Source organism: Chelon labrosus (assembly GCF_963514085.1).
Source record: "Chelon labrosus genome assembly, chromosome: 16".
NCBI classification, from domain to species: domain Eukaryota; kingdom Metazoa; phylum Chordata; class Actinopteri; order Mugiliformes; family Mugilidae; genus Chelon; species Chelon labrosus.
In genome coordinates this window covers 15,903,633-15,918,925 of record NC_140349.1, presented here as the reverse complement: position 1 = coordinate 15,918,925, position 15,293 = coordinate 15,903,633, and the positions used below count along the sequence as shown (strand labels likewise).

The window sequence follows — 15,293 nt, the reverse complement described above, 5'->3', positions numbered from 1 at the left end:
CATATAATATTACATTTGAACTGGGCTGAAATATATTTTCCTTAACTGGCTCCCAAATCCCTCCACGCTTCGAAAAATGGCATGTTTAAAATGGCACACTTAAACGTGAAACTTCATATTTAATCCTTTTTTTTGTGTGTGTGTGCGTGTGTGTGGCGTAAAGTTGGCCCTTTCTAGCTGCCAGCTCAGACCGGGAACACACACTGAGCTTTTTAAAATGTTTTATTTTCTTGCTGTCACACTCGATGAGTTTATGACATTACATATGGAATAACAGACTACCGGATAAAAGGCTGCTTGAATTACGTGTAGCGCAGATTGATAGGTTGTCTGGGTGTGCTGGTTTGCCACTGTGTGGCAGTAATTACAATGGAGTCTGTAGTTTAATGACGTGTTAAAATAACTTGTTTTTTCAAATTTAATATTTCATTTCATTAGCGTAATTTAGGCTTAAGTCTCTATTATTTATTACATGCCTAATTGAATATCAAAGACTCAATGATCTCATATGTATGAGGAAGTATTTATACAGGGAACCAGAAACATGAGTATCACAGCAGTGAATCAGCTCAGATGGTCATTTAATAGTGTGTAACACTAATGCCCGTCCTCTTTCTCTCTGTCCTTCTCTCCCCCAGCTTGATCTCCTTTCAGGAGTTTGTAGCATTCGAGTCAGTGCTTTGTGCCCCAGACTCCCTCTTCATGGTCGCCTTCCTGCTGTTTGATAAAGCAGGAATTGGAGTGACCACTTTCGGTAAGTAACTGCCACTGATTTACAGGTTTACGTTAAACTGTAGTATAGACAAGTTTCCACCTCGCTGACCCATTAGCATTCATATGGTAGATACTGTTACGTGTTTTGAGAGCTCGGTTTTGAGCTTAGAAATCTGGTTATTCTTATCCCCATGTTAACAATAAATGGTTATTGATTACCGCGTCCTGTTTGTACTGGCAGCGCCTGAAAATTTTTATATATGCCTGTGCAGGTAATCAGTAGTTGTCAGAAACGAAGAAGATCAGACGAACACACGTATCAGTGTCCCAGTTTTTCTAGCATAACCAGGTTTCTCAGATCTGGGATAAGGACTTATACCAGGAAACCAGGATATGTTGTTTACATGTGCAGACTCAAAACTGGATCCTTAAGAAACCTGATCAAAATTGCAATACCATGAAAACTCACCCACGTATTTATCTGTAAAAGCACAAACATCAGAAACTCACAATCACTTTAGCTACAGGAACAAAACTTGCCTTCATTTTAAAATATTGCTGTTATGGTATTTATTACGTCTTCCTCCACTCTTCCTTCGTGAGCATTGTTATTTTTCCATTTAATCTTTTCTCTTCTTTGTAAAATATCTAGGAAACTGTTACATGTGGATACATGTATTCTTACTTAAAATAAATAGGTAAAAAAGAAAGTTGGGAGAATAAATCCGCCAATGTTCAGCCATCGTGTCGTGATACCAGCTTACAAAAAAGTAATCAGGATGCGGTCTTAACAGAAGCGACAATTGTCTAATGATCTGCAACACTAATGTTATTATGTAAACTGAAATAATAGTTCATGACTGAGCGCTGCACCTGTTTCTTTGCAATTGACATTTAACAAAGACTTATTTAGGCAGAGCACTGATAATGTTCTACTTAAATGTGCCCCTAAATGAGTTTTCATAAAATCCTTTTTTTGTTTATGCCAGGGTCTGACCTCGCCTCATCTGTTCTGTTAAGTTTGCTTGCACAGACAAAAATACTGTACGTGGTCCTGTAAGTAATCCATAGAGATGAGGTTAGCTTTGGAGGTGGAGAGGGTTGGTGGCAGTTGAAGATGGAGGTGGGGGTGGGTGGCCATGTGTGTGCATGATTGGCACCATTACCCCGGTGCCTGGAAGCTCCGAGGTGAAAAGGGAAGACATTTGTACTCGCTGCTCATTTCACATTTGCCTAATTGATTTAAACAAGTCTAATGCCAGCCTTCTGTAGGTGTGCGAGGCGTCGGCACATTAGGCTTGATTTGAAATGCGCCGCACACATCCCGCTCGCAAACAGGGAAGAGTAAGTGAATTTCATTTTAATTGTTGCTGTCGACAGGGTGCAAGATCATTGCGAGTGATTATATATGCACATATGTAAATTTTCATATTTAAAAGGATCAATTAGAGTGACGTTGTCTTGGTGGCAATTAAAAGGTCTGCTGTTTTTCTGCGTCTCCAAAAGGTTAATGAATATCCCAATGCTTGCGAGTTATGAGGCTTGCGTACAAGTGGAAAACACATCATGCAATGCACAAACAGTGACGGCAGTGTCTGCCACTTGAATCGGGCTAACATTTCACCAAAAGCAAATAACTTGTGACGGAGATTATAGACTTGTCAAAGTTGCTTTATTCTGATACATTACAGAGTTCTCCTGCTCCCTCTCTTTTCTTTTACTTCTTGCCGTTCATGTGATTGAACAGCATCACCGAGACACAAAAATTAAGAGCTCTCTTTTTTATTACTTGTTAAACACGTTAATAGCCGCAGCTTATGCTGCATTAAAGCCCTGTTTGTTTTCCCCGAGCAATAAATGTCTGTACGCTGACTGTATTTCTTTTCATTTCACTTTTCTGTAAAGCCATTTTTATTTGATAATAAGCCGAGTTGTTCCCGTTAAGCACAGGCGGCGCACTGCTCTGAATTTCTTTGGCGCATTAAAAAAAAAAAAAGTATAATTTGTTGGAATGCCGAGTTCATAAAAACTGAAACGTAACATTGCGTATGAAATGTACGTGCAGCTCAGCCAGGAGGACGAAAAAAAGAAAAAACTTAAAGAGGACTGAGTGTTGACAGGTCTATAAAAGCTGATAATATAAACGCCACACTCCGGAGCGGTCTCTCCTTTAAAGAATTAAAGGCTGTATATTTATTGCCTTATTAAAGTGTAAAAAAAAAAAGAAATAATACAACACACAAGCTGTCCTCCTTCAGAAGGTAAGGTTGAGCTCGAGTAAATATCACCTTTCTCTCTCTCTATTTCCCTCCCTGTCTGTAAAAGAAAAAAAAGTAGTTTCTTTCCTCCTTCCTCCACTCCTTCAGCGCAGCCTGTTTGGTAATAAGAAACAGGTCGCTCTATTGGTTTGTTTTTGTTTCTTTAGTAAGGCTGTAATTTAGGACTCATGTTCAGTGTCTCTCCACTCCGCTGGCTGTAGAGGCTTAGAGGGTTCAGGCAGAGGAACATAAGTGAGAAGAAAAGGCTTTCCTTCTCAATACAGAGCAAGTTCTGCCATGTGTCATTCAAGACTGATTTAGAGGAACTTAAGTCTCAATCAGAGCCGAATTGTGCTCTGGAGATTGACGTTGACATTTTTGTCAGAAACAATTGCAGACTTTTTCTTTTTTCTTTTCTTTTCTTTTTTTTTTTTTTTTTTTAAACCAAAATCAAATAATTACTAATGTTAACCACAAGACAGGAAACACATGCTATTTGTTAAGGCTTCTCTCACAAGACTTTGCGGCAACAGATTTTAGGTCTTAATTAGAACAAACTAAAAACTTAAGCAGGAAGAAGTGCTGGTTAAGTGTTTGTTATGAAAACGCCAACGTACAGAAGGGAGGTTTTAATGGAGGTGAAGGCCTCATACGTGGTTAATGTATGGCCATTAGACTTAAAAGAGAGGCGTAATCTGTAAAACCTGTAAAGGATTTGAGGAGAGACTGTTTTGCTTTAGCCTCATTGCTCGCTGATTTTTGTTTAAATAATCTATATTTTACACATGTCAACACAGGAAGTCATATTGGAAAGCAGAGAAGTGCATTTACACACGTACCATAGCTAGGCTCTGCTGCATCGCAGAGGGAATTATACATCTATTTGATAGCTATAGTAGAAATCTGTTGTAGGGTGTAAGATTTCACAATATACACTGGCTTGACAAAACATTAGGTACAGTTCTGGACTAGTTCAACTGGTATAATGTTCAGTTTATGTTGAAACAGTGTAAGAAAGTATAATTCAATTGATGTAGTTTGTGGTGCTGTTAGACTGGATTGAATTAAGCGCTAAAGTGATTCCGTTATTTAGCCTAGCCCACTGACTAAAATGGGGTTGTCAAAATAATAGGAACACGTGTCGGCACAACACAAGACAAACAGTAGAACAAACCGCAGCCTTTAAAAAGGAAAACACAGATGAATCAAATAGCTCTCTCGGTTATTTGACACAAATGCTAAATATCATAACCTTCACGAAGATACGACTTAATGTAGGACTGTTACATTAGAAGGTCTTGTATATGTATGTACAATGAATTGCTGTAGATTAAAATACCCTGCAGTGTATTGAGAAGATTATCGTATATTATAGTATGTTAAAAAGTGATTTGGTATCTACAATAGCAAAATGCTGCTTGCACAGTAACACAGGTAAGTTATATGATTTCAATAATTTCAAATGTAACAATCACATGGCCTTAATAGTCTGCTGTGAATACTTGTGTGCCGCTAACTAAATAAGGTTTTAATACACTCCTAAGTTAAAGGTATAGTTACTTGCTTCACTGCAGGAAGTACTCGTTCATCGCTATATTGATTGTATTAATAGAATTAATGTTGACGTCATTAAAGTTGCCGGTTGTCTCTTTTTTTCTGTCTCTTCTACAGAGGATGTGAAGCAGGTCTTTAGCCAGACCACCATCCTCCAGCACATCCCCTTCAACTGGGACTGTGAGTTCATTCAGCTGCACTTTGGCGCGCAGAGGGACAAGCAGCTCAGCTACGGCGAGTTCACCCAGTTTCTCCTGGTAGGCTTCACGCTGATCGCCCACTCTCTCTGTTTTTCACGTTTCACTCTTGTCCGACTCGGCTGATAAGAAATCACATTCTTTATTCGCTTTTGTCCGTCTTGTTAACCATTTTTTTTCCATCACAGAGCGAGTATCAGTCGTAGTCAATGAATCTGTATCAGCTGATTTATGCACCTGTACACTTAACCTTGTCCTCACATGCTTACAGGCTGTTCCTACAATCATGTCATCATGTAACTGTATTGTAAGATATTTGTCTTAGCTGCGTCAGACTCATGCACACACACATACACACAGTCACACACGCTGTTCCTATCCCTCTCAAACACGGCCCTACATATTGTCTAGATTAGTCAATAATGAAACACTGACGTTATGTATTTGGGACAGTTTCTGCATTTGTTTTCCATTAGCTGATCTCGCATTACTCCATTCCACCTATTCTGAAGCAGGTAGAGGCACAATTCTGCCTCCATAAATAGTATAGTTGGAATATTCCTCGTGTATTTGTGGTGTGTGAGCTATTTTCCAATATGATGTCTAGACTTGAATCAGGCCTAAGCAGGGAGAGGAGGTGGTGGAGCGGGTGGGAGAAAGGGGCCAGAGCTGTGCCAACTTTGCATCCACACTCACCATGTATCTGAATGAGCTTTTTATATTACACTTAACTTAGACCAGATGGCTTACACACAGTGGGTAGCACCGTATGGATTTTGAGACATTGTTATATGTCTCTGTGCGTGGTTGCATGTATGCGTATTTATAGTAGGTTTACCATACGCGCGAGCAGTAGCATGCTTGCGGATCCGTGTTTGTGTGTTTGTGTATGCTTGTTTTCGTCGCCCGTATGTGCAGGAGCGCAGCTGTGCGGCGTTGTGGCCAGGAGATGCTGTACTTTGCATTGAGCGCATGCCCGGTTCTCTCCCAGTCAGTCACTCAGTGGTTTCCAGCTCCTCACAGCAGCAGGCTAGCAGCCAGCCGCACTCATTGCTCAACTATGAAATGCACATTTCCTCCTTGTGCTGTCTGTATTTGATCATTTTTCATAGTTTTGATAAATGCTTTAAATGACGTAAATGAAAGAAGGAAATGAATTTCATGTTAATGTAGGATGCTTCTCTGCAGTGGTAAGTGTTATTCTGGTCTGCTAATAGTTGCAAAAATGTCCTAAATAAGTAAATTATAAAAATTAAAACATAGAGGTCATATAAGCAGGTTGCATACATTTTAATTTTGTATGCATCTTTTGTTATTGTTCCTGTGACGTGCAGCCCATTGCATTGCTAAGGTAGAGGGAAATGTTAAGCTCTCCATTTCTACGTCGTGTTATCAGCCGCTCCAGTGACGGATTTTACCTTTTGACTGGACTAATACTTAAGATGTTGTAATACCCTTAAGAAGTTAAAAAAGTTCACCGTTTAGAAAAAAAGTTTTCGGAGTTGCAAACCTTTTGACTATTTTATTTTTGGTTGTTTTAATAATTCCCTAACACTCAGCATTCCCCCTACAAATGTTCCCATCCTTTATGTCCTCCACTTCCTGCCATACATGCATGTGTTTATTGTGTTTTTCTGCCATTGTAACCACGCCGCTGCCAGATGCTCACAAGATGGGATTATCGGGGAAAACGTTTGCGTCGCATATTTCTCACAAGGGCTCTCTCTGGCCAATTACTGTCTTGATGGAAGCCAGAGATTCTCACCAATTACATGCATTTTTCCCGTCTCACGCGTGGACCCCGGCCAAGGCTCGGCTCGCACTGTCAGCGTGCTGTTGTCTCTGGCAGTGGTTTTACCGAAGTCCAGAGAAGTGGCACATAGTGGCGCATGGTAGCTCGTATTAGAAATCCTGGCGAGTGGAGGAGACACCACATGTCCCACTTATTTGCTAAGCACTCCAAAAAGTGAATTGTTGGCATTGCTTTTAAAAGCCCCAATTATATGTTTGACTCTACTAAGAATCAGTGGGCAGCCCCTAACATCACTGGCACACATGTAAATGGGCAGTTGCGCTTATGCTTCTCCTTGTAATAACTTTAGCCCTGTGCTGATGAGAAGCAGGGACCGGTAAAGAGAGAAACAGTTCCACTCATATCCATTGTTTAAGTCTGGAAGATGGGAGAAAGGAGAATCACAGTCATTGAAAACAAACAGAGGTGGCTTGTCATGTGTTTTTATTCTCGTCCAAGGACAATTAAAGTGACTGCGAATGCCTCTGCAGTCTCTTGCTGGCTGCGTCAAGTCTCCAGCTTTATGTCTCCTGCCTCCCTCTCTCCCCTCCCAAATAAAAACCATGCCCCAGAAACACTCATACAGTTGCAACAAGTTAAGGTTTTAGGAGGCTGAGAATATAAACTTCTCCATCCCCTGGACCACAGTTGTTTTGCTGCTCTGTGCGGTCGGTGTGTGGCTTTACAGCCTCTTGACTTGTCCGGAGAAATTTGATCTGACTTTTGCTTTTATCATTCACAGATGGACACAAACACACAGATAAGTGTTCACCCCTGTGTTCAAATATTCACACAGTCCTGCTCACAAAACAAAAATGCTTCTTTACCTTTTTTTTTATGTTTTTGTTTTGACTTTAGATATTCAGCTCCCCTCCTCCCTCTCCTCTTCCCAGTTTATTTCGCACCAAAGTGTTTTGACCTACTCACAACCGACCGGAGAAGTGAGTCACGACACTCAGGATGCTGACACCAAAATATCTCACCTTATTTACTTTGGAAGTGTTTACGTGTGTCAATCTCTCTTCATTTCCTTGCTTTCCACTCACTTATACACTCTCCAGAGCCCCTGCTGTGCTCATAGGTGATACAGACACACGGCTGCTACGTTTGCCGTTTTTGCAAATCTGGCTCTTTTGTTGTAATGTCTATTCTTACTCCCCTCCGGGCTCCACTCAGCTTTGTGTAAATGTCACTCTTCCCCAGTCGTTTCTCTTTGGCGCCTCGAATTTAGAGTTCGATCAGTTGTGCTGTCAGTGAAATATCACTCAAATTCAACGCAACAATAAGTCATAGTCTCATAGGGTTTTGTGTTGTGGCAATAACACTTTTTTAGGGTTCCATTTAACAACAATAACATATGAATCAATCAATTGAATAATGCCACACATGTTTCAGATTTAATAAGCCCCCCCCTGCGGTAGGTTTTGTCCAACATGTGTGGCTTGGGAAAAAAGAAAGTCCATTCTTCTTGGACAAACACATAATTGTTCATTTTGGACTGAATTACTAACTTACTTATAGTGCTAAAACTTGTAGTTACTTTAAGAAATGTTTTTAAAAGATGTGTTCCTGAGCATGATTTAGTTTTTAACTCCACAATTTGACCTATTTCTTTTCATCTTGTCCGTACCAAATCTACTTGATATTTCATTTGGACGTTTCCTTTGTTTCCTTTACACATTTGTAGATCTGCCACTAACAATTACTTTCTTTATCAACTGAAATGCTATTTATTCTCTCATTGTTTGTTCTGTTTTATATCAGAAAACACTAACGTGCAAGTTGACTGACTATAAGTGTATTTTCAGATTAATATCTTAGAAGCAAAAGAAAAACAACAGATCTTTACATGTTAGAAGCTAAAAACGGCGATTGTGGTCAGTTTTGCTGGAATAACTCTCTTTTTACATAAAGGTGAGTCAGTCAGGGCTTTGGTAAATGTGTCAGAAACCGCATGTATAAAAATACATCAGACATCATCATGATTTTCTATTTGCCTAAAGGTCATAAAACACTGCAGCTGAGTCAAGGTCTAGGTTGCTGCCCCCGAGTCCTTGCCTGACTCTTCCTGTCCTTTTGCTTTGTTTCCCGAGTTCCTTGTTGAAAGATAGAGGAAGCATTGATAGCGGCGGTTTGTTTACAGCCTCTCTCTGTAGACTTGTGGTTGCAGGTACCGATAATGGCTGCTAATTTCAAAGGCCTTGTGGGATCTGTCCCCACCGCAGCCTGCTGTTGTCCCCATGGACCTTTTGTGTGTACGTGTGTGTGCCAGAAGAGAGACAAAGTGAGCAGTTGGGTGATTAGCCGTCTTGCCTGCGTGTGCATGTCCGTGTGTCTGCGTGTGTTTGTATGCTTCTCCCTCAAGTGGGTTTAATGCGGATTTGGGGAGGGTGTGAAAAGCCCAAGCGACGCCTCGCAGTAGGCAAAGCCGCTGATGGGAGAGGAGACGAGGCTGGGGCCTGGCTTAACACCGGCTCCCCGTAACTGAGAGGGGGAGACGGCACCGCGGGGGCCCATCAAAGCGAATGCTGTGTTTTTAATGCATATGTGTTTATGTGTGTGGGTTTATGTGGATTTTTAATTTATGAAAGCAACTCAAAGAGGTGTATGACCCACACATGTTCACAATAATATGAATTTACTAAACGAGCCAACATCTAGACTCTCCCGCCGTCTTCTCTCCTCTCCCCTCCACGCAGGAGATGCAGCTGGAACACGCGCGGCAGGCTTTTATCCAGAGGGACCAAGCCCACAGCGGCTCCATCTCAGCGCTGGACTTCAGGGACATCATGGTTACCATCCGGCCGCACATGCTCACACCCTTCGTAGAGGAATGCCTCGTGGCGGTGGGTTTTTTGTTTGGTTAGACTCTGCGGTTTTCTCATCTATTTGTTTTACTGTCATGCACCCGAGCCAAAGTCAGGCTGGTTAAAAATAGTGAGTCAACGCTGGGAGCTATGATACTCTGACTTATTCTGTACATCAGGTGTTGTTGCAGCTCTGGATGATAAATGAAGTTTTATGATCATTTAATGTCTTCATGGTTATTTAGATTACTCATGTGCTAGTTATGCTATGATACAATCCCATTTTTTTTTAATAGTTTGCTATAAGATGATACACACACATAACATAAACCAAGCATTATTGCCACTACTATATAGGCAGTGCACTCATTTTGGTTGTAAGCCTAGCAGCCTAACATTACTGTATTGTCCATAAAAGAGGTAAAGTTGAGATCCTTTTCTTCTATGTGTTCTTTTTTCTTCCCTCTTTTTCTCACACTCCCACCACCAAACATCTTTCCCCTTTTCCTCTGGCTGTCTATCTCATCCTTCCTCTTTACCTTTTCTGTTACCTCTCATCTGTCAACTCTCTCTCTTCTTCCTCTCCTTTCATTTTTTTTTCTCCTTCTCTCTCATCCGCCCCTCTTTCTCTCCCTCCCGCCCTCCCTCCCCCGTGTCTCTGTCTCTCTCCCAACATGTCATTAAGTCTAACCTCTCTGGCAGTGTCAAAGCCAAGCAGGCCAGCTGAATGGGGAGATAGAGACAGAGATAGATGGGGACTGGAGCTTTAAAGTCCATCATCTTTCCCTGTGTTTGTGTGTTTGTGTGTGTTTGCGCGCCTGTGCATGTGTGCTCTATTTGTTTTGAACCCCGAGATGTTTGTCTTTTTTGTGTCTTGTCTTTTCTTTGTGCGTGTTAGTGTTATTGTTGCGCATGTGTGCGTCTTGTGTCTGTGTCCATGCCTTGCCCCGTTTCATAAACACCTTGTCGACTCTGTCATTTTCTCCGCTGTGTTTACCTCACCGACCAGACATCTTGGTGTGCTGTTAGTAAACTCTCTTGCACGCTCACGCGCACACATTTCCCTCAGAGCCCTCATAAACACTGCAGACACATTAAAAGCGGCATTATGGCACAACACAAACAGGGAAATGGCAAGCTTCATTTCGCTCAGCCAAATATGGTAAATGATCAGCGGCACAAATGTTTTCACCAAAATATTGTTCTCCTCTTCCCTTCTCTGAGAGACTCTGTGTTAGATATCGTGGGAAGATCCATGTCTATAGGCTCACAGATATGAACAGATACAAAAGTGTCTCTCTGTTAGGGCAGTTTCATCCAAGCCAGAGCTTCCCTCCCTTGTTACAAACATAGTGAGCTGCAAGCAAGCTTTCTGAACGTGTCTGTAAAGCAAACAGTGCCATCTAGTGAAAGGAAGCTCCACATTTCCCACTGAATCAACTCTCAGCGCTGTTAAGAACAGCAAATCTTAAAGCACATCTTAATACTCTGACCTAAACTCTAAAAACAGGCAAGATAATTCATGAAACACACTTGAACACACACACACACACATATATGTGTATATACATTTATATTTTTTAAACAGACAGCATTTAAAGCTGCTCCTCTAACAGTCTGAGAGCCTCACTTGATAAAGATGGGATCGTGGTTCACATAAAAGAGTTTGCGGGCAGTCAGGAATGTCCTTGAGAGCCCACCGTCTATTTTTAATCTGTTACCTTTTTTTCTATTTTCTGTTCTTTTACTACTTCCTCCACCTCATAAAGAGAGCTAATTAAACTCCGAGAGTGAGCATCATGTGATGGAAAAAGCAGTAGTTATAACAGGTTTACTTTTCCCTGTGGAGAAATGGTAGAGAGGAACATTCCTGATTAGCCACTGATGTTTGTCAAGATTTCCTCTCGACGTGTGATGCACTTATATATATATGCATGGCTGCGTGACACGTGCTAAAGTTTATGTCAGTTATTGTTTCGCCTGTTTAAGTACCCCTCTTCTTCCTTGTCTAGGTTGTAGGGGCGTCCCATCACGTCAGCTTCTCCTACTTCAATGGCTTCAACTCACTGCTCAACAACATGGAGCTGATTAGGAAGATCTACAGCACCCTGGCTGGCCACCGCCGAGATGTGGAAGTCACCAAAGGTACCCAGGACAAATTAAAAAAACCTACACAAACTTATATTGACCCTGGTAGTGAAAAGCAGATGCAGTCACAAAACAAATTTAAGCCCACACCAAGTGTGGTCACATGTGCAAACTGATACTTACGCGCAGTAATGTGCTTTCCAAATAATGTATTTGCGTCTCTGCGTGTTGACAGAGGGGGAGGGTGGAAACTTGTTTTTGCTTGGTTTTCCTCCTTCCCGGTGGCATTTAAATGGGCACGCTGGATACGACCCAGCACACGTACTGCATACCCACAGGCCCTGATGGTGCTCGTCTTGTCTATTACACATCCTGGCACTAATCTGAGGGCTACTTCATTTGTCCCATTTTTGACTTTGTCAAGAGTTTCTGTTCTTCAAAAAAAATCTGAACGAATATTGTCAAAGTAACCCCCTCACTTTTGGGGTGTGTGTAACCTCACAATTTAAACTGAAAAGACTCAAAGCTATAAGGATTTTTTTTTATCTATTGAAACGACAGCTTTTGTCTCATCCTGTCCTTATTTAGTTCCTTACTACATTTCTCTGTCTCCCATGGTTAGTTTTTTTAAATCCGTATCTCCCTCACTTTCTTGCCCCACTTGCTGTCTCTCATTCCTTTCCTCAATATTTGGCAAGGAGCCTAGATGGCTCTCTCTGTCTTTCTCCCTTTCTCCATCTCTTATTTTGTGACTCCAGCTCTGGTAGTCTTTAAGAAACCGTTCTGACCTTTCTCCACATGTCCTCGGGCCACTGGTGCAGCCTTATGATGCTATCTGAAGCCTTATCAGGGGTGTGGACTTCACCCAACCCAGACCAAGAGTCCATACACTGAACAGGCTGTTCCCACAAGGGGTATACCAAACCTATGCTTGGCTCAGCCCGTGGTGGCCCATAGCCAGCCAGCCACCACCCACCCACTCTCCACTCTCTGAGTCATTATGGCCTCCTCGGGGACTGCGAGAGCTCAGTTCCATGTACTACTACTCGCTGGCCCACAAATACACCGTCTACGCACATCCGCATGTATGTGTGTGTGTATTTTGCAACGCACTTTTTCTCATATACACACAAGCATTCGAATACATTCACTCGGCCAAGTATGCACACATGCGTAATAATCCTGATTGATTCCTTATGCGCGACAAGGCCACTGTTCTGCCTTGAAGACACTGTTACAGAGTTTAACGCCTACACAAAGCTCAGCGCACACATGCGTACGGGGGTTTGTGAGTGTGGGTACACACGTAAACCGCTATAGAATACACCTTTTATTGAGCCAGCAGCATCACGTGGCAAATGCTGCCAGTGAACAGGTTAAAATCGTGCGTGTGCTGTAGTATATTCATTGACATGTGTGGCATCTTTATTCTTCCTGAACTGATCCTGAGCCAGTTTTCTGCCATCACCAGTGTCTCTTCTGAAATGTTAATTAAACTGATCAGATTTTTGACAGAAGGGTTTCTTGTTACATTGCTCCAAGGCCTCCTAAATATAAGACCTGCTGATCACTTGACTGACTGCCATAGAAACTTTGTAAGCACATTCACAGTTTCGGATGCCAACTAACTTTTCTTCTGGCATCATCATGAGTTTGACATTTGTGGTTTTCAGTCAAATATCTCAGCTATTAATGGATTAGCAACCTCTTCCCTTTAAACTTCAGCAACTTAAGTGATTACCTGACTTTGTCCTTTGTGCTAATTTGCTAGCTAGCAAGAAAGTGGTGAACGTCATGAACAAAAGCTTCTAACCATGTTGATGTTCGAGCTGTCTGTAGCTGTAATGTAGTAATAATGTCAGTGCTTTTTATACCCCCTTCTTGTTTAATGTGTAGGTTTATGCCTATTCAGTCTTGTTGTACCTGAGCTGCTTTTCCTCTTTTCAGGAAGCCTTTATATTGTGCTTTGTAGCTGTTTTTGTTCAGTGCCATGCTGTTATTATTAATACTGTACTCCGAACAGACCTCCATTAGTTTGAGCTCATTAACAACAGAACTCCAATTATTTTAATGGGCGGTGGAAATAGTTTTATTTCTAATCTTTAGCTGTTTAAATGCTGTGTGTAGTTAAGTGTCAGTGTGGAAATGCCAGCATTTGTTTCCGGACAGATTTTTATACCAGTCGCCTCTTATATAAGTTTAAATATTTTAAGCCACATCTATAATGTCTTTCAAGTGTGGTTGCAAGGCAGTAACTCTGCTCACCGACCAGGTTATATGTCTTAGAAGCAGGTAAATATAACAAGTTTATAGAGGTAAGTCAGGTGTGTTTGTGCATAGTTGCGTGGCTACAGGTAGACAGGTTATCAGCCTTGTGATCGGTGATCTCCGCAGACAGAACTCTGTCTGTGTCTGAGTGTGTGTGTGAGAGAGTTTACTCTCTGTAAGTATGCTGTCTCACATGCTTGTGAGCATTACCTGCATGTACCCATAGTTGTGTGTGTGTGTGTGTGTGTGTGAAAGAGAAAAAGAGAGCATGCCTCAGGGGTAAGCTGAGCCCTGACAGGGTGAATGGCTCCAGTGTAGGACGACTTTGTCACAACCCCAGCCTGCTGCTCTTTGAATAAAGCAGGTCAAACAATGCTGACTCCTCCACTGTAAGCCAGCCTACAGTCAACCTGTTCATTTTTCACCCAACAATAGACTGGGTCTTAAGTTACGACAGACTAAAGCTGCCTCAAAGAACTCTTGAAGTCCATAACTCTCCATGGCCATATTTTTTTATTCTATTTTCTTCAACATGCTTTGACACTTTTTACATGTAGGTTACAGCAAGTCACAGAGGGAAATTATTACGTGATTGACATAAGTTGGAAAAAAAAGACACTGGTGAAACCTCTGGCTTTGATAAGGCCAACTTTATTCTTATTCCTCAGCGTAGGTGTTCCTCTGCAGCGACAAGAGAAAGAAAAAAACGACGGTTACACAAGGCTCAGAGTTCATCATCTAATTGCCCATTCACCTCATCGTCGGATTTAGGAAAGGCAGTGCAGATGCTGTTCTGGTTGTGAGGCATACAAGATGTTCACCATTGTGAAAAAACTGCTGGCACAAAATGTGGTGCTCGTGTTGCTCTCGGTCCTCCAGTCTTTTTACACCTGTCTCTGGGCTTTGGGATCCACCCATTCTGTTCCTCGTCTCCTGTTCTGTTTATAATGTTCTTCAACAGAAATACAAGTCACAGCCAAAGGGTTGAGATTGCGTTTGGAGACATCTCAATTGCATTTAGGTTTGCGGATGATTTAATTGTGTTTCCGTCAGGCATTACCTCCGAACACTTCAGGGGATCGGTTAGGATCATCGACAGCATTTTCACATCAGGTCAGAAAAAAAGGTCTCCTCTGAGTTAAGAGAGAGTTGTGGTGAAACATCTCTATGGTGAAGGTATGCTGGAACATGAGGTGTGTTGTTACACTTAAGTAACAAAATGGAACTGGAATTTAAAGCGAGGTTGTCGATTTACCTGCTGTTTTGTGTCCTATGACCTCTGATAATTAGAAGCAGCTCCTTAACATTTAAGCGATGCATGGTGCTCTCTGTGGGCCTTCATGTGGAGATTGCCAAAACACACTGGAAGACTTATATGAATCCCATGTGGCCTAAGGATACTTCAGGATCACTCAGGTTGTAGCTTGGCTGAGAAGAAAAATGTCCTGACTGCTGAAACATCTGCTTAGTTTGCTGTCATCGTCACCTGGACACAGACAGACAGTGGCATGTGGATATTTAAGGCTTCAAAAAGTTTTCATTTGACAGCAACAGTTATATACTATATATATCAGCTTTTCAAATGTTTATTTGTGATTTGTGATTGAAATCTCTC

The 15,293-nt window shown here is 41.7% G+C and overlaps 1 protein-coding gene across 1 annotated transcript in view; it reads left to right on the top strand.

Annotated features, from left to right (window-relative positions):
* slc25a13 (solute carrier family 25 member 13) overlaps positions 1–15,293 on the top strand; it is a gene marked incomplete at its 5' end in the record, with an annotated part of 45,990 nt that overhangs the window by 6,784 nt on the left and 23,913 nt on the right. Inside the window, 4 exons of the mRNA XM_084562630.1 lie at positions 639–754; positions 4,644–4,783; positions 9,215–9,361; positions 11,335–11,467. Of these exons, the coding sequence (XP_084418756.1) occupies positions 639–754; positions 4,644–4,783; positions 9,215–9,361; positions 11,335–11,467 (536 nt within the window). The remainder of the gene's footprint in view (positions 1–638; positions 755–4,643; positions 4,784–9,214; positions 9,362–11,334; positions 11,468–15,293) is intronic.